This window comes from Macaca nemestrina, chromosome 3 (genome assembly GCF_043159975.1).
Source record: "Macaca nemestrina isolate mMacNem1 chromosome 3, mMacNem.hap1, whole genome shotgun sequence".
In the NCBI taxonomy this organism is placed as follows: Eukaryota; Metazoa; Chordata; class Mammalia; order Primates; family Cercopithecidae; genus Macaca; species Macaca nemestrina.
Genome location: NC_092127.1, coordinates 189,945,203 through 189,972,034, shown reverse-complemented (window position 1 = coordinate 189,972,034; position 26,832 = coordinate 189,945,203). Strand labels below are relative to the sequence as shown.

The window sequence follows — 26,832 nt, the reverse complement described above, 5'->3', positions numbered from 1 at the left end:
GGGGAGCAGGTCAGGAGGGAAGTGGTGGGTCCAGCTTCATGGGGACAGTGGACAGGCACCTAGAAGGGGTGGCCAGCAGGTGGTTCACCATGCAGGTCTGCAGCTCATTGGCTGGGATGCATTTTGAGGGTCTCAGGAACAGAGAGGCAGTTCAGACACAAGGGTGGATGGCTTTGCCTGGGAGAGGTGTCGGAAACCTCCAGGAAGGCGGAGCATTGAGGGCGCGCTTCACTGCCCCTTCCTTGACCGCACTGCTCCCAGACATCGTGGACATCAAGCCGGCCAACATGGAGGACCTCACGGAGGTGATCACAGCATCTGAGTTCCACCCGCACCACTGCAACCTCTTCGTCTACAGCAGCAGCAAGGGCTCCCTGCGGCTCTGCGACATGCGGGCAGCTGCCCTGTGTGACAAGCATTCCAAGCGTAAGTGCCGGTACCTGGGGTAGGGGGCTGTGCAGAGGGCAGGTGGGCGGGTGGGGATGTCCTGTCCTGGTGCAGCTGCTGCAGGGGTGGTGGTGGGTATGGGATGAGCATATCCTGCACTGGCCAAGGTGGGTGAGCCCATTGCTTCTTTAGTGCTGGCTGGTCGGGGAGCCTGGTCTTGCCACCTGCCGCCCCCCAGAGTCCCTGCACAGCCAGGAACATCCCAGCTTCTAGGGTTCAGGGCTCTAGGACCAGGGTCAGGGCATCCAGAAGGTAAGGAGGCACCAAACTTAAATATCGCCTCCTCTCGGAAACCTTCCCAGACCCCTACTTTAGATCAGGATCCTGCTCTGTGGCCCTACAGCCCCCAAAGCTTCCCTTTCTTCCGGAACTAGCCACACCCGACGAACTTGCTGTGGGCTGCCCATCTTCTCCGGCTCCTTGGAGCAGGGTCTGTAACACCTGCCCTCATCCTAGAGCCCACCACAGGGCCTGCTGGGGGGTCCCACAGGGGTATCCGTGGAGGTCTGGGGCTGAACGAGTTCCAGGGGACATTTTGTGACACAGCAACCCCCAGCATAACAGCTCACACCGAACACTCACTCTGAGCCCAGCCCCCACCGAGGGCTTCACCTGTGAGCTCATCGAATCTTCATACAAGCCCCAGGAGGTGCTGTTCAAAAGAAACAGAAGCTCCAGTTATTGGCCCAAGGTCACCCACATTCAGTAGTGGCAGGGCTGGGCTGCCTGGCACTGGGTTGTGGCCACGGGCTCACACTGCCACAGCCGTCCCAGAGGTCCTTGATGGTGCGGGATCAGGCCATGGCATCCTTCTTCCCAGACAGCCCTGCAGGGCTAGCAAGGGGCTAGGCAGGAGGGGGGTGTCCCCCAGGCAGAGGGCAGGGACTTTGGTTATCTGGTTCCCCTCACTGTCTGTCCCCAGCGCCTACCATAGTGTCTGGAAATAAACTCTTGTTGAATAAACCCGGAGGAGCCTGACTAAAGCCTGGGTGCCAGTGGCAGAGGGCTGGTTGGGAGTGACAGGGCCACACTGTTCCCTTGGGGAGTCTGGTTTTGCTGGGCAGTCAGAGACAGGGTGCACACCAGCCCCAGGACTCAGGCTCAGGGCCCCCCAAAACCTCCAACTTCTGCCTCCTTCTTTGGCCAAGTTCTGGCCCCCACGTCCACCCCTTCATCTCCTCTGGGTTTGTCCACGCTCCATGTGTCACACTCAGCCATCCAGGCATTCAGTAGGCACCTATTCCCAGCATGGGCGTGCAGCAGAGGCCAACCTTCGGGAGCTGGCATCTGCCGGGGAGACAGGCAGTGAACACATACCTGACGCATGTCAGGGCGTGGCGAGCAATGGCACCAACACCCACAAAGTCAAGTACAGGGACAGCGGGGTCAGGGAGGGCCTCCCTGAAGAGATCACAGTGGAACAGACACCCTGAGGGGGTGGGCCATGCTGATCTCTGGGGAAGAATGTTCTAGAAGGAGGGAACTGCAGTGGCCATGACTCCAGACATTGCCTGTAGGTCAAGGGAGGGACTGGGTTTTGTTCTGGGTGAGCTGAGAAGGAGAAGCTGTGGGTTGTCGTGAGATGGGGACTTGAGGATGAGGAGGAGACGCTGCAGAGGTTCCCCGGGGGAGCAGGCATCGGAGTCCCCTGCAGGGTCTGCAGAAAGAAATGGTGACCCCAGGGGTGGGGGTGGGGGTTAGGAGGTGGGGCAGGGCTCACCTGGCTGCCCCTCAGGATGTTGCTTGGAGGTCGAGCTTTGCCTTGTGGGGCGTGACTCTGCAGTTTGGTTTGAGCTGTGGGTGAAGGTGGGTCTGTGGCCTGAAACAACAGGCGGTGCCGGGGACCAGCAGGCAGGTTTCAGACCTACAAGCCTGAGGCCCGTATTGGGCTCCAAGGAAAGGGGTGGAGTAGGCAGCCAGATGTCCAGGCAGCAGTGCCGCCTGGAGGTAAGTGTGGAGTTAGTGGCCCGTGGACGGATGGGAGGCCAGAGACCAGCTGAGATTCCCCTGGTACAGGGGGCCCGGGGCTGTGTCCTGTGCATCACAACAAAGGACCACACACTTGGTGGCTTGAAACAGGGCATATGTATCGTCTCAGGCCACAGTCCCATACCCGGCTCACTGGCCGGAATGAAGGTGCTGTGGGCTGGTGCCTTCCGGAGGCTCTTTGGGAACGCTGGTTTCCCTGTCTCTTGTAGAGGTGCTTCTAGAGGCGCTGCATTCCCTGGCACGTGGCCCCTCTCCCCCACTCTCCAAGCCCACAGCAGCCAAGCCTCTCCCATGACTCTGACCCTCCTGTCTGTCTTTCACGTATAAAGACCCCTGTGATCACCTTGCCCTCCCTGCCCCCACTCCGATGATCCAGGATGACTTCCCCGTCTCAAGGACGGCTGAGTTGTAGCCTTGATTTCATCTTTGGCCTTAATTTGACTTTGCCATGTAGCACAGCATAGTCACAGGTGCTAGGGATCAGGACGCAGCCATCGCTGGGGGCCGTTCCATTGCCCACTGCAGGGCACTGCCCCCACCACCTACACCACCTACGCCCCCCGCCCATTGACTCAGGCCGCATGGGCCTCCAGCTGTGCTTGTGTGCAGCCGGCTCTGGGTCAGAATGGGACGGGAGAATATTGGAGAAGAGAGGAGACTCTTCCTGCTCCTGGTCCGTCCCCGACCCTGTGTGAGCCCTGTGGGAGGGAGGACGGGGCTTCATGTCACCCCGTTGTTTATACGGGTGGAAATCCAGAAACATCCTCAACATCCTAATCTTAAATGCTAAGATTATTCAACTCTTCTAAAATGAGCTAGGCAGCTTTTTCTTTCTTTTTCTGGAACCATTGGTGTAATACATCTGCTCCTTGAAGTATTAGGAAAACTTGTGTGTGAATCTATTCGGCGTCCTTTTGAGGGAGAGGAGGAAAATGTGAAGCCACCAGTTTAAAATGCCGAGAAAATGATGTCGACAATGGTGACATCCATGTAACAGGATATTGTTTGGTCATGTCAACTATTGTTGTAGAAGATTTTTTAATGCCACGGGGAAATGATTATGATGAAGGATTTAGGGGATAACAAAATAAGGCTAGACCACCAAAAAAAATGGAAACAGAGAAAACTCTGGAAAGAAATACACGGAGTTGTCCCTGAGTGGTGAGCTGTAAGAAACTGATGGGATATTTTCTTTTGGTGTATTTTTATTTTAATGATGGATTTGAACTTTGAATCAGAAAACACATGTGTGTGCAGGAAGGGTGGAATTTAGGGAGAACAGAGACAGGCATAGGACAGTTTTGTGCACCCCTTGATGTTTGTGTGACATGTTTTAGTGGGCCAGAGGGCGCAGTCAGACCCCCTTTGGCTCCCGAAGCCTGTGCTATCTGGTTCCCCAGGGCAGAAGCAGCGGTCACATATACCTTGCACATTTTGTGAGTCCAAGCACAGATGCATCCATTTCAGTCACATGATTTCATATGCCTGGTAATGTATGAGCCTCGTGTGAATCAGCCAACAAACTCAAGAGTACAAGAAATATGAGTATTTTCGATGACTCAATTCAATTTCCTTCTTCACCCCCAGCTCCCAGGGCTGCAGTGAATATTGACTTTGGGGCCTCGGCAGATTCTGCTCCTCTCCGGATTGCACTGAGGTTCTAGAAGGCTCTGGCAGGCCGAGGTGCAGAGAGAGGGACATGGTGTCTTCCAGGCCACTGAGGACTTTTGACTGTGCCTGGGCGACCTTGGGGCCAGGTCCTTGCTGAGAAATCCCCAAGGGCCTGTTGGCTGTGCCCAGTGACTCACCTGGGAGGTTGGCATCATGCTGACCTCTGGGGGCTTTTGCCCCCACCAGTGATCCCAAGTCTGTAGACAGGGTGGGGCTGCCTGTGATTTACTAAGGTTTTATGTACACTTTTTGCACACACAGTCATAGGCGAAGTTGGTTTTTAATTTTCTTTTCCTATACTCTCTTTGCCCAATTTTAAGATTCTTCAACTCTCCTAAAATGAACTGGGCAGCTTTTTCTTTCTTTTTCTGGAACAGTTGATGTAATATATCTGCTTCTCGAAATCTTAGGAAAACTTGTGTGCAAATCTATTTGGTGTCCTTTTGAGGAAGAGAAGAATTTTTTTCTTTTTTTTTTTTTAGACAGAATTTGGCTCCATTGCCCTGACACGATCTTGGCTCACTGCAGCCTCCACCTCCTGGGTTCAAGGGATTATCTCACCTCAGCCTCTGGAGTAGCTGGGATTACAGGTGTGTACCACCATGCCTGGCTAATTTTTTTTTTTTTTTTTTGTATTTTTAGTAAAGACAGGGTTTTGCTATGTTGGCCAGGCTGGTCTCAAACTCCTGGCCTCCAGTGCTGGGATTACAGGCATGAGCCACCATACCCAGTCAAGAGAAGAAAAATTTTAAAAAACCAGCTTAATTTCTTTTTTGATTATTGATTTATGCAAATTTTATTTAAAATTTTTCTGGAATATTTTTCATTCTGAAACTCAAAATCTTGTACGGACACTTTCTCTTTCATGCCAGCAAAAAGATTGTGCAGCAATTTTTAGCATGCTTTTACAGCTTCCATTTCTCCTCGTTTAATTTGCCACATATTGGGGTGAGTGGCTGAAGTGTCTGTCCTTCTGTGTGCCTTGTCCAGGCTGTGTTTTGCTCTGAGGCTCTCATGGGAAATCAAGCACACAGCTGATTTCCAATTAGCAGGTGGTGGCTGTTTTTAATCTGAACACAAATGGCTGTTATTTGAGCTAATTTTTAAAAAGAGATTTGGGGATTAGGATTAGTTCTTCACCTCCCACTTCCATCCACGTATCCAGTTACTGCTCAAAACTCAGGGAGCGGCTGATAGTGACACCCCGGAGATGTGCTCACAGCATCATTTTCCTAACAGAATCAAACTGCGAATGAAGAGCGTCCTGGATGCAGGAAGATGCTCCTTTCTGAGGGTCTGAGAAGCTCTGTAACTTCCCTGGACCCCTTCTCCATCAGGGCAGAGCTGGGGGTACACAGGCCACTCTGTTCCCTCTGCAGCTTCCCACCTTTCTCCGAAGCACTAGAAATCCGGGTCTTGTGTCTGCTTGGCAGGGTGACAGGGTAACCATGGAAACAACCATACATGAGTCCTCAAAATAGACAGTTACTTCTGCTTATGACAGCACAGAGCCCACGGAAAGAAAGGGCCGTGCCCAGAACACCGGGATTTCTTAGAATAGGGGGTGATGATGGCCGAGACCCTTCGTAGGTCCCCAACGACGTGCCTGGCCCGGTATTGGGTGAAATAATAACCACAGCTCATTCCTTGCACGCTTAGTGCACACACATGCTGTTTTCAGTTTATATCTCATTAAACACTCAGCACCTACAATGGGTGTGTTATACTCTTCATCCTACAGATGAGGAAATTGAATACACTTGACCCTGCAATGATGTGGGGGTTAGGGGTGCAGACAGTGCCCGAACGCAGTTGAAAGTCCACACTCAACTTTTGACTCCCTCAAAACTTCACTCCTAATAGGCGACTGTTGGTGGGGAGCATTACCGGTAACATCAACAGCTGATGAACATTGGAAGAGACTGGAGTCTACCTGGATTTTATGCATTTGTGACATACCTAACTTTTTCTTTTCATGTATGTGTGTGTGTATCCGAGGCTACAGGGTGCATCTGAGTTTTTTCCAATTGTGGCAAATCTCCAAAATGTTTTCAGTGTATTTATTGGGAAAACCGCACATCAGGGGACCCACAGGTTCAAGCCTGTATTGTGTGAGGGTCGAGGGGCAATTGTATACTCACTTCCCATCGCTGTGGGAACAATTGCCACGAGCTTAGTAGCTCAAAACAACACACCAGACTGTTGTACATTCTGGAACTCAGGGGCTAACATGAAGGCATCAGCCGCCTGTGTTATCTCTGGAGGCTGCAGGGTGGGGCTGTTTTTTTATCTTTTCCAGCTACTAGAGGCTTCTAGAGGCTGCCTGCACGCCTCGGCTCATCCTTCCAACCTCTGCTTCCATCATCCCATCTCTTTCTTCCATCTTTGACCTTCCTTCTTCCTCCTATACAGACCCTTGTGATGGCATTGGGCCCATCCAGATTATCCAGGGTCACCCCCTACTTCAAGGTCCTTCACTTAATGACATCTGCAAAGGCCCTTTTGCCATGTGAGGTAACAGGTGCACAGATTCTAGGGTGGAGGATGCAGATGGATGGCTTTAGGAGTCATTGTTGTCTACTGCATTGAAGCACAGAGAGATTAAGACATTTGCCCAAGGTCACACAGCTAAGTAGAGTCAAGATAGAGCCTCAGAGAGTCTCGTGCCTTCAGCCTGCACTCTTTCTCCCTTACTCATCACAGAAGCCTTGAGAACTAAAACTCTTACAGGAATTGTGGGTGAGCTGGGTTCTTTTTCTTTTCTTTTTTTTTTTTTGAAACGGAGTCTCACTCTGTTGCCCAGGCTGGAGTGCAATGGTGTGATCTTGGCTACGCCTCCCGGGTTCAATCTCCTGCCTCAGCCTCCTGAGTAGATGGGACTGCAGGTGCCCGCCACCACGCCCGGCTTTTTGTATTCTTAGTAGAGACAAGGTTTTGCCATGTTGGCCAGGCTGGTCTCAAACTCCTGATTTCAGGTGATCCGTCCACTTCGGCCTCCAGAAGTGCTGGGATTCCAGGCGTGAGCCACTGTGCCCCACCTGAGTGGGTTCATTTAAAGGGGCTGTGTGGAGTCAACTCACTCTAGTAATGGGTCTGCTGCGGAAAGACCAGCCCCAGCCCAGACCCTGCAGCTATCTGGGTGCAGGGCCGGGGCAGAGCTCCCCAACAGTGGGAATAGCCCATGTGAAGGCCCTGTGGCTGGATACAGAGGCTGGCGAGAGGAGGTGAGGTCAGAGAGGTGTGTGGCTAGAGGAGGCCTCAGGCCAGGGCAAGAGCTTCGGGTTTCCTCTGAAAGGGACGGCAACCACAGGGCCGTCCGAGCAGGGAGTGGGCCAGCCTGGCCATGTGTTCACAGGATCCCTCTCGCTGCCCAGTGGAGAATAAGCTGAGGGGCGAGGTAGAAGTGGGGGCCGGCTGAGGGCAAGCGTGTTCATGCAGGGGAGAGACGCTGGTGCACAGAGTGAGCGGCCTGTGCAGGTGCGGAAGGGGCTGGGCCCTGCCCCCCATCTCGGGTGGAGCTGCTGGATTTGCTGCTGGATTGCATGGAGAGGGAGGGAGGGTCCGGGATGGCTTCAGGCTCTGTGCAGAGACCAGGCTCCTGTCTGTGTGGAGCTGTGTGGAGGAACCACAGGAAGTGCACTGGTAAATAAGTAGGCGCCTTGGAGTGGGAAGGTTTCCATGAAGGGCGTCAGCAGCCCTCTGATGCATTGCTCCCCAGGGGCCAGGAGAGGTGTCCCTGGGTGAGAAAGAGCCTGGGAATGGGAGAGGGGGTGCCACACCCCACAGTAGTGGCTGAGAGGAACCTGGCTGACGTCAGGACCCGTGTGGCTGGAACAGGTGGAGAGGTGGGCTCTTGTGTGCAAAGATGGGATGAGGGGAGAGTGTGCCGGGCCCGGGGGCCACAGCTGGGCTTGAGTTTTGTTTTGTTTGACGGGGCTCGATCACATGGTGCTGGGCAGGGAGTGACAGCTGTCATCTCTTCATCAGTGAGCACCTACTGTACCCACCCGTGCCCTTGTAGGAACTCTCTGCCCCTCCCCACTTTGTACAGCCTCAGGGCTAGGGAAGGAGGCCCCTCCCCAAACAGTGGCATCACCTGGAACCCAGGAGCAACCCAGTGTCCAGGGGTGCTCCGGGACCCATAACCCCCATTGTCCTTCTTCTGCTGCTCAGACCCTCCAAGCTCCTCCTGGTGCGCTGTCCGAGGTGAGGCCAGCAGGCTCAGGCCACTCCACCCTCATGGATGGCCTCGTATCCCATCAGATCACAGGAGGGAACCGTGGCCAGAGTAGCCCGGGGCGATCACCACCCGGGACCCCATAAGCCCCTCTCCCCTCCAGGCCACCTCCTCCCGTGTTTCCCACCTGCACCCACCTGCAGGTCCCTCCCACCCCGTCTTTTTCTCCAGAGGCCTCACTGAGCTGCACTTGTCCCTGAATGCATGGCTTAAGCCCATGCATTTCTATCGTCTGAACCCAGTCGGCCTCCACCCCAGTCCCAGAGGAGCGTCATCCACACACTGACGACGATGGGAGTGGGGCACAGCAGGTGCCACCAAGAGGACCACAGAGCAAGTGCCACGGGCACACAGGGGCCACCCCCAGGTTGGTCGAGGCTTCTCTGCCAGGCCTGGAAACTGCAATGGAACTGCATCAGGTTGAGGAAGAAAGATGTCAGGGAGGGGCTGGAGCAGAAACGGCGGGCAGCAGCACAAGCTTCTCTGCTCAGGGAGCAGGGCAGGGCCATGAGACAGGGTCCGTGCTAGGCAGAGGCGCCAAGATGACCAGTGACTAATGACCAAGGCAGGACCCCTGGCCCGAGGGAGCTCACAGCCCCATGGGGGGACCCGGCCCTCCTGCCAGTGCCACAGAAGAAGGGTCCAGCGGCTTGGAGGCAGCAGAGGGTAAGCCCTGGATTTCTTTAGAGAGCATCCGAACAATGTGCACGGGAAGCAGGTGTGAACCTGGGGTTCTGGAGGATATATAGGAGTGGGTAAGAAAGACCAGCTGAAAATGGGGAAGGGATCTCAGGGAGAGAAAATGATATGAAACTCATTCCAGGAATCCCTCCGTGGTTTTATTGAGCAGTTACTGCAAGCCCCGCACTGGGCCAGCGCCTTCAGACATGACCTCTGAAGATGCCATCGTGCTTCTTCTCCAGACGAGGGAAGCCGGGCTCAGAGAGGACCAGGGGCTTGCCTGAGGTCACACAGAACCTGATCCACTCTGCTCTCTGCCCCCACATGGCAGGGCAGGGGCTAGGGGAGGCAGGGGGAGATGCCTAGGGCTCAACATTGAGGAGATACTCACCCCCAGAGCCTTTGAGTGGATGCAGTGCCCCAGGGGCCCAGCAGGAAGGGGGCTGGAGTATTCGGCAGAGGGGAACTCACGTGTGTGAGGCAGAAGCAGCAGGCTGGCTGGGACCCATTGAGAAGGAGCTGGTCAGCTACAGGTGGGAGCCTAAACCTTGATCCTGGATTCTGTGGGCACTGGGGAGCCAAGGAGGGCTTTAAGCAGAAGGAGGAGCTGTCGGTTGTATGTGAGGCTGGAAAGGAAGGCGGGCACCCGCTCTCAGGCTTCACCTCCCGTTTCCTTTGATTCACAGGTCCGTCACAGCCACCCCACGCCGTGGTTGGGCTCCCCAGGTCCCCTCCACCTTGGTCTGAGCTGGGGGTGGGGGTGGGGAGGGCTCTTTGTGCCCACAACACCGTGCAACACCAAGGGAGGAGGAGGATGTGGTTGTCAGGGAACCAGCTCGAGCCATGAGACTCACCTCTGCCTCACCCCCAAGCGGCAGAAAGCCTAGTTAAGGCCAGACAGGGTTCCCGCCACTCACCTGGGCAGGTGCTGGGGGCCACCAGGTCCTGCTGAGATTCTGTTCCTTGTTTCCATCTATTTAGCCACCAGGGATCCCTCTTCTCTCAAGCCCTCTCCCTGCTTTTCCCAAATATGAGGTTTCTACCCAATGCTAACGGAAAGGCAGCACAACATCACCCCTTTAAGGAATCAAGCGTTCAGAGTGATTTTCTTTACTGCAGGCATCAGAGAGAAAAGGGAACTGTGGTTGATCCTTCTTTGGCTTAACAAAGAAAAACTACATATATATATATATATATATATATATATATATATATATATATATATATATATATATCTGCGGGAACAACGATGCCAATTTAATTATTATTATTGGGGCACAAAACATTATCGTGTGAGATGACCAAATAGAACTCAGAGGTTTCAGAAGCTCAAGGTGAATCCCAGGGAGATTTTACTACCCCTGCCCTACCTGTCCTCCTCCACAGGCAGGGAGGGCTTGGAGGGACGGAAGGAGGGAGGGAAGGAGGGAAGGAGGGAGGGAGAGAAGGAGGCAGGGAGGGAGGGAGGGAGGGAGGGAAGTCGGTAGGGCTGCAGCATGCATCGTGCACTGGGCTCCCTCTGTACAGGATCTTTGCTGCCTATGGCCCTGCCTGTACCCAGGGTGGTGCCAGGCCTGGCTGCAGCCCCCTCCTCCCACCCCTTCCTGGAAAGCGCCCTTGACTCCTATTGTAGGGAGGAGCAAGGCCAGGGCTCAGGGAGGTGAAGGCAGTCAAGGCCACACGAGGGGCTCAGGGATTCAGACCCGGTAGCCTGTTCCCTCCCAGCTCCCCCTGCGAGCAGCCTCACCCCTCCTTCCCATGGTGCTGGTTTTCTTTCTGGTCCTCCCTTCAACATGCCCTTGTGGAAAGAGGAAAGCTCGGGCCACTGAGAAGGGCATCCCTTTGAACGGTGGAGGGAGACTGAGGTCAGGAGGCAGGCCTGGGGACCGGGGGTGTGTGGAGGGGTGGGTTGGGCTCCTGGAAAAGGAGGCGCCTACTGTCAGTTTTGAGTTTTGTTGATTCAACACCTGCCAGCCTGACAGCATTCTAATTCCAAAATATGACACCACCTATTACTGGATAAACTGGGCTCCCTCCCGCCTTCCCGTTCTTGACACTGGGACTGGAAGGAGCGACCGCCTGCCCTCAGGATACGCGGTGCAGTGCCGCGGCTTTGAGAGCAGAGGTGTGGGGTTGAAGGCCACCACCGCTCATCAGAGGCCGTGGAGAGGCTAAGGACGGAGCTCTAGATCTCCTGAGCTTCAGGGGTCTGCTTCAGAGACAGGTGTTTGGAGGCCTTGCTCTCAAGAGAGGTGGGGGAGGGACCTTCCTCCTGCCTGCCTGCTCTGACTTGGGGGGATACCAGAGGCAGGAACATAAACGTGGGAGCCTTTTCCTGCCCTGTAAGCAGCTTCCCTCCCCTCCCCTCCCCTCCCCTCCCCTCCCCGCACACAGTGGCCTGGGATCAGGGTGGTGACACCTCGGCTCTGCAGCCCTGGCCCACTGGGTGCTGGAACTTCCTTCCTCATGGGGAGGGGACTCTAGCCTCCTGCCTGCCCTTCCCTACCTCCTTGACTCAGATTTCATCCTCCCTGTCTCTGAACCCTCAGTGGCTCCCATTTCCCTAATGGTGACTTCCTCACCCCTTGCCGTGGCCCGGGAGATCCTGCGTGGGTGGCCCCTTGCATCCCTCTTCCCCCTGCTCACTCCTTTCTCTGCCTGCATGGCCCTCGGCGTGTCCCTGCCTCAGGGCCTTTGCATGTGCCGTCCCTTCTGCCCAGCGCACCCCTCTCCAGGCATCACCACCAATCTCACCAACTTTACCCAGACCTTGGTCAAACAGCACCTCCCATGGAGGCCCTGTCTACCTAAACTACCAGCCCCCAGTGCCCATCTCCCTGCTGGCTCTTCTTCCCCAGTACGTGCTGATTCCTGGCAGTTCAGGGTGCCACTTAGTTTTATTGTCTGTCTCTGCAAGGAGAATGTTGGCTGCATGGGAACAGTGGCTTTATGCTGGTCACTGCATCATCTCAGGGCCTGGCACAGCGTAGGTGCTGTTTGGATTGGCTGAGTGAGTGAGTGAGTGAATGAATGAATGAATGAATGAATGGGTCCATCACGGCATCCACTGGGCCCTGCAGAGGGGAGCTGGACGGGAGTTGTATTTCTGGAGAGGCAGTGGCCAGGTACAGTGTCCACCTTGGACGGGAGGGAGAATGGGGTGCTGCCATTTCCCATGGGGGGATAAGGGGCTGGGACAGACCTGGGAGGCAGGACATGAGACCTTGTGGCTGAGAGGCACCAGCAGAGAGGGGCCTCTCGGGAGGCTCAGGGTGCTGTGATCAGCTCTGCCCCCCTGTTTCAGGGGTAGAAACCAGAGCAGGCCAGCAGGCAAGGCTGCCACTCAACCGGTTTCCATGGGGAGAGCTGGACAGGTTGTCATATGTTTAGGTCCTTCCAGATTGGCTGGTGAATGGCTGTCAACCCCACCACCACGTCCTCTTCCCATGGCTCCCTGAGTCTCTCTGTGGCCCAGGTCCTAGGGAGTTAGTGCCTGGCCCAACAGGGGTCCTAGTCCCCACACTACTTCAGCCCCAGGGTCACTGCTACCAGTGAGACAGATACCAGCAGAAATGAGCTTAGAGACCTTGTCCCACTTTGGGAACCTCTGCAGTTCCGGAAGGCCAGGTCATGGGGGCAGTGGGGAGGGAATGTTCTCTGGGGAGCCCTCATTGACCACTCTGTCCCAATCTATAATTGTCCAGGGTGGGCAGCAAACTGTTGCCTTTAGGGACCAGATAAGCACCTTCCTGTGTGGAGCAGGTGCTCCCAGAAAATAGGAGATGGTCAGGGGGTGGCACACAAGAGACTGTACCACCTCCGTGACTGTCAGATTTGATTTTGTTACAACCCCCATGGCAGTGAAACAAAACCCACCTGTGGGCAGGGCTCAGCCATGCCTGCCCAGGACACCATGAACAGAGAGAACTACTGGCCCAAGGTCCCAGGGCCAGTTAGTGTCAGAGCCACAAGCAGTGCCCAGCCCGGTGGAGGACATTGTCCAGCACATTTGAGAATGTCAGGACACCTTTGCAATCTGGCATTCAGCATCACCAGTAGGGGGCAGTAGAGGGCAGCACATCAAGTATAGATCTGGCCTCAAATGCCAACTCTACCACTTTCTTCCAGCACTGACTCCCCAGGCATGGGTTTTAGCCAGCTGCTCCTCCATTTTCTTGGCTATGAATGGGGATAGTAATGGCTATTTCTACATACACAGAATCTTACCAGGCTCCTTTGCTCATTGAGGAATGAATGAATGACTGAATAAACAGAGCATGGGCCCAGGTGCAAAACAGTCATCTGTCATGCCAACCCTGTGAGTGAGAGCAGCCCAGTGACGGCCATTGCTTCTCTGTCTCCACAGTCTTTGAAGAGCCCGAGGACCCCAGTAACCGCTCCTTCTTCTCGGAAATCATCTCCTCCGTGTCTGATGTGAAGTTCAGCCACAGTGGCCGCTACATGCTCACCCGGGATTACCTGACAGTCAAGGTCTGGGACCTGAACATGGAGGCAAGACCCATAGAGACCTACCAGGTGGGCAGCACAGCAGGAGGCCTCCAATCCTGGGTCTTTTTTCCCTATGCTGAGATCCCCATGGAGGGGCCTTCCTAGCCAGGTGTGGCTTTCATATGCCCAATTTGTAGGTGAAGATACGGAGGCTGAAGAAATCCAGCAACTCATCCCCACACGTAGCTTGGCAGAGGGTCGGAGTGCTCAGTCCTGCCTCACAGGGAGCTTTGGATGTCCCCAAACAAGGCCCAGGGGCCCCAGTTCAAGGGAGGAGAGAGATGTGGGAACAGAGATGAGCGTCAGGCTGGGCCCCAGTGGAGCGTGTAGATGACGGCTTCCGTCCTCACCCCCGGGAGCCTGTATCGGAGCTGTACCATTAAAGTGGGTTAAGCGTTGCCCTCCCAGGGTGCGTCTGTGAGCAGTGCATGCAGAGGTGAACTTGGCACATGTTTCCTTTCCAGATCCTTAGCACAGGCCTATAAGCCCAGAGTATAGGTGAAGTCCGGGCCCTTCTTGGACAGTATTATTTATTATCTTGCTATTTTGATCCATGCAGATATGTTAGGGGGTAGACAACAAAACTCATGTGATGTTAAAATAAAATGTGGACTTGAAAGAGATGTGGGATGGCTTCAAAGCCGGTTCCAGTTAGGTGGGGAGATCAGGGAGGCTTCTTGGAGGAGGCGGCATTTGTGCCAGGCCTTGAAGGATGAGTAAGATCTGGCTGTGCAAACATGGGTAGGAAAACACCCCATCAGAAACCGGTTCCTCACAGTGTCACTCCTTACACACGGGGTGCCATGTGCTTGACATCTGTCACCTCCATTCCTTACTTCCTGGTGACAAGGAGCCGTCATCCCGTTTGGTGGAAAGGGAACCCGGGCACTAAGAGGTGGGGAGATGAGGGAGGTGTCTCTGGGCTGGGCAGTGACAGATTCAGAGCCCAGGCTCAGAGCCCTACGCTTTCCTTTCCTCCCTGCCAAGACCTGGCGGGGAGGCGTCCTGGGCGGCACAGGCCCCGCTGGGAATGGGTGCAGATGTCAGAGGGTGGGCTGCTCTGATCTGACTCGGGCCCCAGAGGAACAGCGCACGCCCCTGGAAGCCACACCCCACAAGGGCCGCTATGGGGACTGCCCCTTTGTCAGCCACGTGTGTATACTTGAGTTCTTGCGACTGCCCCAGTTCCTCCCTCAGGCCCCCTCCTCACACTGCACACCCCAGGCAGGACTCAGCCCTCCTCTGTCCCTGTGGGAATGGCGGCGACCCCAGACTAGGAGAGGGACAGGATAAGCCCGGCTCAAGCTTGCAGGAGTCACTCTCTGGCTCCCTCTGGAGGCAGCTCAGGGAAATGAACATCTCCAACCCCCTCCGGCCCCTCATCCAGTCGCTTACATCCATCCCTGTGGTCAATGAAGGCCCTTGAACCCCTGAAACTATGTGGAATGTTTTCTACCAGCATTTTCAGGGGAAGGGGACACAACTTTCCGAAATTCTCATGAAGGACCCCACGAAGCAGGGGAATGACTGCTCTGAAGGGTGAGGCCCTAAGCTGGGCACTTGGCATCTGGCCCAGCTGACATATTGATGCTAAAATAATAGCAATAACTACATAAAAGCAGCACAACAACCAACATTTCTTGGTGGCTTATGATGTGCTAGAAATTGTGTGTAGCAGGACTGCGTTCGGCTGGTATGCAGTGCTTAACAAATCGGGGCTGTTTTTCTCCCACCACAGGGAGTCTGGAGAGGGCAGTTCAAGAAGGTGGGGGTGCTCCATGACCCCGGCAGCACCACAGTGGTTCCTTCTGTGATCCAGTCTGCCATCATTTGGGCGTTGGTTTTCCACTTCATATGTGGTACCTCATGGTGGCAAAGTGGCTGCCACACCTCCAAGCACTTTGCCTACATTCCAGGCAGGAAATAGGAAATGTGCTTTATCTCACCCCTGGGGTCTATTGCGTGTTTCACTGTGATTGTAAAATCTTCCCCAGAATGCTTCTCAGAAGACTTCTTACACCTCATTGTCTAGAATGGGTCCCCAGCAGCCACCACAGTGGCTGGGAAAATTAATAGTTTGACAGTCTCTGTGGTTGAAGAAGGAAGGGGTGAAGGGGCTGGGGACAGGTGTTGAATGAGCCACACTGAGGTAAGTCCATAGTAGACTTTGCCTCATCTAAGCCTCCCAGCTGTCCTGGGAGGTAGGGCCGGTGTTCTCTCCATCCCGTTTTATTGGAAGACAATTGAGTTAAATGGTGAATCTGTGACAGAGCCAGCAAGCAGCGGACCTCAGATTGACATTCACTGTCTTTCTCCAGAGCTCTTCCTCACCCTGCCACTAGAGGGCAGGAGAGGCTTAGTGCACGGGAGAGAGAACAGCTTGCGTATTTGGAAGCATGCATCACTAAGGCTGCTGGGACTGAGTAAGGGGGACACACAAAAATGCAGCCCCGGGATGGGACATGAACACTAAAACCTGCTGCCATTCATCCCCCTTGATTTTAGTTGTTACACATACTGAGCCAGTACCCTGTGCCCAACACAGTGCTCAACTCTGGGCCCAGAGAGAAGGAAGAACCTCGGCCTCACCCTCAAGAGTCTCAGACAGACAGGAACACAGTGACCCTCAGCCTGGTGGGGCTGCAGCCCAGGGGCCCAAGGGGAAGGCTAGGGTCACCAGGAGGACACGGGGAGTGGGGAGGGATGAGCACGGCCCCAGGCGGGAGTACAGTAGCCTTGTCTAACCATCCTGTCTGCAGTGAATAGCAGGCCCCTCCTCCCAATCCTGCTTCCCCTAATGCCACTCTGTTTTCCTGTGTAGCCCTTACACCATGTTAGTCAGATGGTTCAGAGAAACAGAAGCAACAGGATGGGGAGAGAGACTGAGAAAGAGAGGGAGACTTGAAGGAATCGGCTCACGTGGCATGTTCTAAATCTGCAGAGCAGGCCGGCAGGCTGGCGACTCAGGGGAGTGACCGTGCGAGCCCACGGGCATCTGTTGGTGGAATCCGCCGGTCCTCAGGGAGGTCTGTCTTTGTTCTATCGGGGTCTTCGACTGATTGGACGAGACCCCCCACATGACGGAGGGCAGCCTGTTACTCAGTCTATCAGCTTAAATGTTAACCTCCCCTACAAAATGTCTTCACAGAAACACCAAGGATCTGGGTACCATGGCCCTGCCAAGCTGACACACGAAATTGATGTTCACACCACCCTTCACGTTTTCTGTGTTCATTGGTTGTTAATTTCAACTTCTGGGAGTTGAAACCGGGCTCCATGGCACCCAGTTACTTGCCCTTCCCCACCCAGAGGACAGAGCCCATGCCCTGTTGTCCTGGCAGCTCCAGCCCCAGTCCCGGCACTCATGAGACCCTCTGGGTACAGGGCTTGTAGGACTGGCTGCAGTCAGGTGGATGCGGGTCATGGGATGTCACCATCTCTCCTGTGGGGTCCGGGAATCCTGGGGAAGGGCCCTGGTCAGCCTCTTAGAGGCTGTGTGACCCTGTGAGCCTCAGTGCCTCGTGCTGTGGACGGATGAGAAGCCTGTGTGGGTTCCCTCTTCCCCTTTCTTGATGGCCGCCACCCTGTGTTCTTGGTAATCATTACCCTCAAAAGCCTGCCCTGCACTTAATCCCAGAATTACTGTGGGGTTCGCCCTCTTATCACTTTAAGTTTGAAGAAACTGAGGCTCAGAGAGGTGAAGTACTTGTCCAAGATCACACAGCTGGGAGGGCAGAGCCAGGATCTGGCCCCTGTGCCGCGGGCGTTCTGTCTGTCACAGTGGACTCTGCTCACAGCTCGGAGGTCAGCCATGTGCCTGGTCGTGGGCCCCCCGATAAGATGAGCAGGGCTGTACTGGGCTGTGTCAGGGTGTTCAGACCCGTGCTGAGATGAGCAGGGCTGCGTCGGGCCGTGTCAGGGCGTGCAAACCCTTGCTGCTCTGAGACCCTTTTTGTGGAGGGGCCAGGATGGTCGGGGCACCCCATCCACTCACCTCATCCCTTCTCCCACCAGGTCCACGACTACCTTCGGAGCAAGCTCTGTTCCCTGTACGAGAATGACTGCATTTTCGACAAGTTTGAATGTGCCTGGAATGGGAGCGACAGGTAAGCCCTGACCTCCGCCCGCACCTCACCTCACCGTGGGGAGGGTTTCTTCCTTGCAGGGGCCTGGGCTAGGATCCCGGTGACCCACAGCACACGGCTACTCAGCCTCGATGGGTCCAGGTGTAGCGCTCAGATTCAAGGGGCAGGAGAGGAAACTTTCTTCATCTTCTGTCACTGAACCTCACAGCCACATTGGCGCCTGCCCTATAGGCAGCAGTGGGAACATATTTAGTTAATTCAGGGGCCCCAGTGGTGTGCTCCCCTCTCCCAGCTTGTCAGGGGCGAGGGCTGTAGCCCAACACCTGGTCACCATCATCTATCCACACCTGCATGCCCTGAGACAGCCCTGCTCCCCTATAGCTTTGACCATCAGCCTACTCACCCCTCTTCCCATCACCACTGCTGTCTCCCTCTCTTCCTGGTGACACCCCACTCAGGCCCGCTGAGGCTCAGGGGCACCTCGGAGCTCCAGCACCCTCCAGGGCTGGTCATAACCCACAGGTCCAGCTGTCTCTCAAACTCACCTCCTTGGAAAGTGGTCCCCCAGTGCCAGAAGTGAGTTCCTGTGTCTCCCTAGCCTGGGCTCAGCCCAGGGTGGGTATGGACAAGGGGGCCGTGGCAGAGGCCCCCTTACCTCTACCTGTGATTCCTTACCTCTGTGTCTCTTCTCTGGGATTCTCCCTCCATTCTGGAGGTGGGAAAATCCCTCCTCTGCCCTCCCAAATCACATCAGCTTAGTGCTCAGGGTCCTGCCGGGTGTAAGATTCTGAAATAGACAAGCCTGTTCTCCATCTGTGAGTTTCAAGCTCAGAAGCTGAGAGGTGGCCTCTCAGTGTCTCCTACAGCTGCTTCCTCAAGGACCGGATACCTCCTAGTCCAGCTGCCCAGATCCGGAAGTGGGTCTCCAGGTGACAGACAGTGTGGAGATAAAGACCACACTGGCTGCTAGATCAGAATACCACCCGTCAGGAGCCCATGTACTGTCACCTCCTCCCCACAGTCCTGTCCAGTGTGGTAGGCAAGGAGGGCGGAGTAAGAGCCAGCAGCCCTGACTCGGGCGTCACCTGGTAGGGGGGTGTCCACCCTGTGGATGGCATCAGTCACATGACAGGTCTGGGCTCTGCCGGACCTCTGAGGGTGGCCGGCACTGTGGTGGTCATGTGAGATGACTATGCTATGACCCTCTGGCTCTGGGCACAGGACTGGGACCATCAGGGTTGGTGTGTGGGATAAGAGGAGGGGTTGGACATGGCAGGGACAGGACCAGGAGGGAGCCCCCTGGAAGCAGGGCTGGATCCAAGCAGGGGGCCAAGCCATTGTGTCCAGGGAAGGCGGTTCGTGAGAGCTGCCAACATCCTGGAGCTACCCCTGACCGCGGGGGTCTCCGAGCAGAGCCCAAGGTCAGGCGAGGGGCCGACATGGTGATCACAGGGAGCCACTAAAGGATACTTAGAAAACCAGGATGGAGGCCTGGCCTGGGACTGGGCTGACACAGCTGGGTCAGCAGGACACAGGACCTTCTCTCTAAGGCCCTGCCCCCAGATAGATCCCAGACACCCCCAGCAGACAGGGCTCCTCCCATGCTCCTGAGCTGCAGGCCCTGACACATTAGGGGTTCCCTAGTGCAGTGGGCCCCAAGAGGGTCTATTCAAATCGGAGGAGAGGAACCTGCAGCTGTTGTGCGTTTTGGGGGATAGGTCCCCGCTGGTTGCAACCCACAGCCCGTCCTTCCTTCAAGCTGCCACCAGGGGGCACCCGAGGCCGGGTGACGCCTGCTCCCAGGACTGGAGAAGCCGCCAAACTCCTCCAAGCTGACAGTGGCGTCCAGGCCTGGGCTCTCCTGTCCTGCCTCCCACCCGCAACTTCCTGCGTGCACTTTACACACCAGCCACACCCTGTCCTAGTGATCCCCCACATGCCTCCCTGTCTGTCCTTGTTTACCTCCCACAATGGGTGGCGTGCCCTGGGGGGCTACTCTGACTCAACCTGTTCTGAGCCCTTCACTGGGACGGCAGGTGCGTCCAGTGGCTGTGGATGTTTCTAGAAGGCATAGAGGTGTGCCACCTCCTACTTCACTTTGAGCACTGTTCTGAGAACAACATGCCCCATGGTCAGGAGTCCAAGATAAACAGATCCTGGGTCCTGCCTTCCAGGGGCTCAGAGGCTCAGGAGAGAAGCAAGGATTGCCCCCGGTCCCCGCATCCTTGCAGACCAAAGCAAACTCGAATCCTCGCGGGCTCCCAGTTGCTGCCCTCGTATTCCTGTTGACTCCCTCTGACCATTGGCCCGGCCCACAGACCGCCGCGGCTGCCGCATGGTGGCTGCCTGATGGACCTTGCAGTGGGGCTTCCCAGTGCCGGCAGAACGCGGATGGGCAGCGCGCTGTGGAGAGGCAGCAGCTCTCCTGCTGGACTCCCTCAGTTTCTGGTCCACGTTCTACCCCTCTCCACCGTGTGCTTGAGGAAGCCCCTGGGCCTCTCTAAGTCAGCTCACCTGGAAAGTGGTTCTAGGAAACTGTGACCTCCGTGGCCGTTTTGGGGATGAGACCATGTGTGATGCCTTCAGCAAGATCCCAGTTCGTATGGGCAGGGGTCCCAGTGATCCTGCGTGGACTGTCCTGTTGGCAGGCCTGCCCTTCCCCTGGTTACCCACTTGGAGGAATCCCGCAGACCCTCCCACACCCAGCTCCAACGTCCCCTCCTCCATGAAGCTCTCCTTATCTGTCCTGCCTGGTGGGAGGGATTTGTGCCAGCTGAGCATGCTCAGGTGCAGGAGTCAGACACACCTACACTTGCTCCGAGAAATCCCAGGGCAAGGCTTCCCCAGGGGCTCATGCTGTATCCGTAGGGCCATTTTCTTCTCTCTGTGCTTCCCCATCTCTGCTTCTCCCTGCTTCTCCTTACACACTAGCCTCGTCCTCTCCCTCTTCGGAGATGACTCCCAAATCATTCCCCTTTCCATTATCCTCAGCCAGCAAACCCCTTCCAGGGATTGTGTAAAACTCTCATGGAAGGATCTGATTGGCTTTGTGTGGGTCACATGCCCACTTTTTGAACCCCTGGCCAGGGGCGGGGAGAGCACTGTGATTGACAGCTGACAGGGATAGGGAGTGCAGTGCCGCCATCTTAGCTCACTGCAACCTCCGCCTTCCCAGGTGAAGCAATTCTTCTGCCTCAGCCTCCCAAGCAGCTGGGATTACAAGCCCTGGCGGGGGCACGGTGGGCAGGAGCCTTTCTTTCCCCAAAGGAAAGAGGAGGGGAGCACTAGGGCTAAAAGCAGCCGGCGTTTTGATCCCACATGCAGATGAGGCTAGGAGAGGTGAAGCAGCTCACCTGCCTTTTCCCTGTTAAGAGAATCTTCTGGAATTTAAGAAACCTGCATGAATGTGAGGAATGGCTCTCACGGTGCTGGGGCTTGGTGCTGTAGGATGAGAGGGGGCCCCCTCCCTCTCCCCCAGAGCACGTGTCAGCTGAATTCCACACCCGAACAGAGGGAGGATCAGGAACTGTGTGGGTTGCAAATAACTTTGATTATGTCGCTTTCCTTCCACTAAATGGATCAGAAGAGCCAGCGTTGTGTGAAATCACCCAGGTTCATTTTATGAACTGTTCCCTGAAGAACAAAGGGGGCTGCCTCCCCACTGTGCCAGCGCGGGGAGTGTGGCCTCCCCCAGTCAGCCTGTGGTGCCTGGGCAGGGCCCTTCTGTGGGACTCGTTCACCCAGCCCCACTCTCATGCTGCTTCCCTTGTCCCAGGCTCTGAGTCACATATATAAAGCAGGTGTGGCTTCGGTCACATGGACGATTAGGATCGAGAAGTACCTGGTAAATAACAAGAGGCAAAGTGCCCCAAGCCCAGCACTGTGCGGGGTGTTCAGCCTGCGTCCCCTGATTCGCACTTACCAGGGGCTGCGTTCCCTTGTTGACCCTAATATTTATAGAAAACTAAGATAGGGTGCATGTCAGGGTAGGGCAGAGCTAGGACCCAGACCCAGGGGGACTGGCCAGACCCCAAGCCCCTGACCACAGTGCCTGAGCTCACGTGTGAGCTTTTGTCCTCTGTGCATAACCCGTGGAGACCCAGGGATCCCCCTGGTTCTGTCTCAGAGCGGTGTTAACCTCAGGAAGCCCAACTCGGCTTCCAAAAGGAAATAGGATTTCCTCCCTGAAGAGCCTTCAGCAGGACAACTTCTTTATCTCGTGGCTGCTTTTTGGAATGCCCTCTTCCTCCCCACTTACCTTGCACCCCACAGCTGCTCCAGGGCCCTGCAGAGGCCAAACCCCAAAACCCTTCCTCTGGGCACAGGCCCACAGAGCTGTGCTTTCTCTGCTGCCTCTTACTATGTCGATGAACTTATCCTTCCTCCCACCAGCAGGATCCCCTCCTTAGGAGCAGGGAGAGCAAGGAAATGGTGTGGAATTCTCTTTAGCAGGATGGCGAGGGCGGTGAGCCTCTGCACATCAGCACTGCTCGCCCCGTCCCTCATGGCGATGCATATTCCTTTATTCACCCGACTCCTCGGGACAGGCGGGCCCCTGGAGGGAAGCAGGGCCTGGTGGTTCTCTGTCCCAGCTGCTTCCGTGGCTACCTCCTGCTGTGGTCGCACAGTCCCTTTGGAAGGCCAGGGCTTTCTCTCCTGGACTAACAGAAATTACAGGAGGGCATTGTCTTTTCTTTTCTTTCCTTCTTTCTTCTTTTTTTTTTTTTTTTTCCGAGACGGAGTTTTGCTCTTATTGCCCAGGCTGGAGTACAGTGGTGCGATCTCGGCTCACTACAACCTCGCCTCCTGGATTCAAGCAACTCTCCTGCCTCAGCCTCCCGAGTAGCTGGGATTACAGGTGCCCACTACCATGCCCAGTTAATTTTTGTATTTCTAGTAGAGACGGGGTTTCATCATGTTGGCCAGGCTGGTCTCAAACTCCTCACCTCAGGTGATCCACCCGCCTCGGACTCCCAAAGTGCTGGGATTATAGGTGTGAGTCCCCGCGCCCGGCCAGCAGGGTATTTTCATGATGATTGGGGCAGAGCATAAAAATGATCTTAGCTCCTGGCCTGAGTCTACGTGTTGGTGGCAGCTGACATGTGAGGGGATATAAGAGACCCCAAGAGACAGGGGAATAGAGGCAGGTGTGGGTTCCCTTTCCAGGGAGTGATGGCTCTGTAGGCTCTGGGCTTGCTTTCTTTTTTGTCTGTTTGTTGTTTTGAGACAGAGTTTTACTCTGTCACCCAGGCTAGACTGCAGCGGTACAATCACAGCTCACTGCAGCCTCTGCCTCCCCAGGCTCAGGTGATCCTCCTGCCTCAGCCTCCCGAATAGCTGGGACTATGGTCATTTAAAATTTTTTTTTGTAGAGGTGGAGTCTCGCTATGTTGTCCAGGCTGGTCCTGAACTCGTAGGCTGACGCGATCCTCCCACCGGGGCCTTCCAAAGTCCTGGGGGTATAGGCATGAGTCCCCACACCTGGGCTTATTTCTTGAGAAGAGGCTCGTGCTCCTCCTCGCCTGACGCCTCTCCTTCTCCCACCAGCGTCATCATGACCGGGGCCTACAACAACTTCTTCCGCATGTTCGATCGGAATACCAAGCGAGACGTGACCCTGGAGGCCTCAAGGGAAAGCAGCAAGCCCCGGGCTGTGCTCAAGCCGCGGCGTGTGTGCGTGGGGGGCAAGCGCCGGCGTGATGACATCAGTGTGGACAGCTTGGACTTCACCAAGAAGATCCTGCACACGGCCTGGCACCCGGCTGAGAACATCATCGCCATCGCTGCCACCAACAACCTGTACATCTTCCAGGACAAGGTGAACTCTGACATGCACTAGGTACGTGCAGATCCCGGCCCCCACCACCCAGCCTTGCGCAAGTCATCCCCGACATGATCTTCACGACCGCAACGCAAGGAGGGGAAGGAAGTCACAGCGCCAACGAGGACAGCCGCAGAGGTGGCAGTGTGTGGACACAGGAAGCCTGGGCCCCCATCCCTGCCCCAGCTTCCCTAGGCCAGAATTGTGTTTGGCAGTAATTGTCTGTTTAAAAAAATAAAAAGGAAAGGAAGCGTTCACCGCCACAAATCATAAAATGGACATGACTGTGGAGTCTTACAGTTCAGGGTTCTTTCATTCACGTCCCTTCACCGTCTCGGTCTGTGGTCTTTACCACATCGATAGGACTTTTTATGCGTCCGGGTTAATTTTTCACTCCAGTGCGTCCTGCTGCAGGGGCCGGAGCTGATGGGAGCTGCTTTCCCCCCATGCCTCACCGGTCCCAGATCAGGGCTCCAGGGACAGATGATGAATCTCAAACGAGCCAGCCAGGGGGTCTTTTGGTTATAAATGGAGCAGTTGGCCCTGTCTGAGAGCTGATGATCTCACCTTTGTATTTCGGAGGGTGAATTCACGCTGAGAATTTGCAGATGCAAGCTTCTTTCCTAGGTTTTCTGAACGTCTTGAAACATCCCAGGTCCCAGATCTGGTGCAGTTTCCTGAGAGGAGCGGGGTGGGATTTGTCTTCTGCGTGCCTGTGTCCTCATCTGATTCACCTGCCGTTTGCTGAGCCTCTCCTGTGTGCTGGGCATGGTGCTCAGCCCTAGAGGCTGTTGACTTACCCCTGCAGCCCTCCCTGCAGCCGCTTTCCCCTCGCCCTTCAGCATTCACTGGGCACCTTCCTGGAGCGGACACTGGCTCCCATTCACGATTTTTTGGAATCTTCCTCCTGACTGCGAGGTGGGTGTTCATTCATTTCCATCATAAGCACCAACTTCTTGAAGCGTGCCAGGCTCTGGGCTGGATGCTGGGGATAAGAGGAAGCCTTAGGATCCCCTCTGTCCACGAGAAGAAACTGAGGCTCTGAGCAGATGCACAGGTCACCCATGGCAGGCGCCCGCCAAGCAGTGGTGTCAGGAGCCCGTCCGGGTCTTCACACAAGGTTCTCTCCAGTCCATCTCGTGGGTGGCTCATGTTTAAGTGACACTCGAATGGAAGGTTTGGAAAGGAATGCCTCTCTGTCTTGGAAAATAGGACATGGCAGACTTGGCTACGACAAGGGTCCAGGAGAACTGAAACGCAGGATGGAAGATGGAGAAGACCCCCGGAGCTCCTTGCTCTGCTTGGTGGCTTCAGGAGTACAGCCCTCCCCGGGACTCCACTTCACCCTGGGCTTGCACCCTCCTTGAGCCAATGCACTGAACTGCCTCTGAAAGGAAATTGCATGTTCTGACCATTTTAGGATACCTTTACTTTAAGGACCACACAGTCCCAGAGGACGTGTCCCTCGGGAACTCTGCCCCTCTGACAATGAGGGCGACAGAGAAGGTGGTGTTTCCATGGTAGATGCTCCTGTTCTGATGATACCACACCTGCCCACCCCTCTGAGTCGTCTTTGCTCATGGACTCACAGCAGAACCACGTAGTTTGGCATTTTGATTCAGAAAGCGAGGAGCAGAGACCCAGCCAAATCCAACCATTTTGTTTTGTTTTGTTTTTTACAAGATGTAACATAACCCAGGAAATAGACCCAGCTGAGGTTATTCTCAGTGGATTACAGTATACTTTTGTGTGTGTAAAAGCACAAAGTGCATGTGTACTCACTTCTGGCCATATAACATTTACACAGGGAAATGGATCATTGATTTTTTTTTTTTTAATCAACGTGAATGAAGAATGTTTGTTTATATATCACTATAAAATCCAGTTGACCTGGACAGTATTATATGTACATATCTATTCTAATTAAATTTAACAATCAAAGGATTGGATTACTTTTTCCCCCTTGTAAAGAGGTTTGAGAATGTGGTTAATTGTATAGATAGCGTGTTGAAGCCAAAACCCAGCTCTGAGGGCCTTACCAATTACTTGGATATTTGCTACGATCCATCTCCCTTTGTGAGTCAAATGTTAAGAGAGGAAACTTGTATTTGCAGCTAGAGGTTACTGTCACATCATAGATTTAACATTTACCATCTTCAAAGTACGAATCTTACATGTTCTTCAAAAGGAAGTCTTAATACGGTTCCTAGTTCCTTACTTCTGTTTTAAACTTTGGGTACCAAACCAAAAAGGAGAAAAAAGAAAGGAAAAGATCTTCTTTGAGAAAAAGTATGTCTTTGGATCCCTGGAAAATAATGATGTCCAAAGCAAATTGTGAAGATAAAATGTGTGTTAAGAAAAGGTGTCAGTGGGAGGGACAAAACCAGAAATGGCGGAAGGACCAGCATAATAGTCACAGACTTGCATCCCTGCTCTGCTTACATTTTCTGGTCTTCTCGAATGTACGGGCGTTCACATGGTCGTTGTGAAGTTGTTGGGTTTTTTAAATTTAGCTCTTCTCTGAGGACGAAGCTCTTGGTGATGGGGGTGGTGGTGGAGGTGGTGGTGGTGGAGGTAGGGGTGGTGGTGGTGGTGGTGTGGGATACATGGTGATCAAGTTGTCAGCCCTGATCAGTTTGGACTCTGTAACTCATAGGTGCATTCTTTTTCTCTTTGGTGTCTCACAAATTACCCAATTGTTGAATAAAACTATAAATATGTTAATACCAGCTTTTTCCAATAAAATAACAAATGTTACATCAAAAACGAGGCCCAGGATGCTGTTTGTTTTTAATGAGTCCAACTTCATGGAGGTGGAGCCCGTCGGGAGGCAGTACAGCAAGTGGGGATGCCCATGGGCTTTGCACTGGGAAGCTGGGTTCACATCAAGGGTTTGCTGCCTCTAGCTCCTAATTCAGCTCTTAACTTTCCCTAGCTCTGAATTCATCACTGAGGAAATGGAGCTACAAGGACTCCCTATTTTGTAGGTTTGTGGTGGGAGAGAAAGGGAAAGATTAACTTGGATAGTGCAAAACACAGTGCTTGGCACACAACACTCCGTAATGATAGTTGTCTTGTTTTGTCTTGCATCAGGTGTGCACGGCCCATCATGATCTCCACACACACACTCTCCATGAGAATATGATACAGATGAGGAAACTGATTCAGAGAGGTTGAAGAATTAGCTCACAATCACACAGGTAGCACATAACTCCTCATTCAGTTCTCCCCCACAGACGTGCCTGAGGGTCCCAGAGAATGGAAGCCTCGGGGGAGAGAAACGACAGGGTACCTGGATTCTTCAGGAAGCCAGAGAGGCTCTGCCCCACCTGCCACAATTGCTGAGCTAAACAGGAGAGTGTGCGGGTAAGTTTCCCTGCACCCTGCCAGGA

General features: G+C 54.6%; 1 protein-coding gene across 1 annotated transcript; it reads left to right on the top strand.

The window, feature by feature from the left end:
• The first annotated feature begins 261 nt into the window (after nt 1–261).
• On the top strand, nt 262–26,209 carry LOC105483910 (protein phosphatase 2 regulatory subunit Bgamma). The gene is made up of 4 exons (XM_071093904.1): nt 262–426; nt 13,392–13,561; nt 17,549–17,640; nt 23,167–26,209. The coding sequence occupies exons 1-4, from the start codon at nt 288–290 to the stop codon at nt 23,456–23,458; spliced, it is 693 nt and encodes a 230-aa protein (XP_070950005.1). The 5' UTR covers nt 262–287; the 3' UTR covers nt 23,459–26,209.
• Nucleotides 26,210–26,832: the final 623 nt, after the last annotated feature.

Excerpts from the sequence above, each read along its gene's own strand:
- LOC105483910 (XM_071093904.1), top strand. The coding sequence starts at position 288 with ATGGAGGACCTCACGGAGGTGATCACAGCATCTGAGTTCCACCCGCAC. Across the intron at positions 13,562-17,548 it reads GACCCATAGAGACCTACCAG|GTCCACGACTACCTTCGGAG; the intron begins GTGGGCAGCACA and ends TTCTCCCACCAG. Across the intron at positions 17,641-23,166 it reads GCCTGGAATGGGAGCGACAG|CGTCATCATGACCGGGGCCT; the intron begins GTAAGCCCTGAC and ends TTCTCCCACCAG.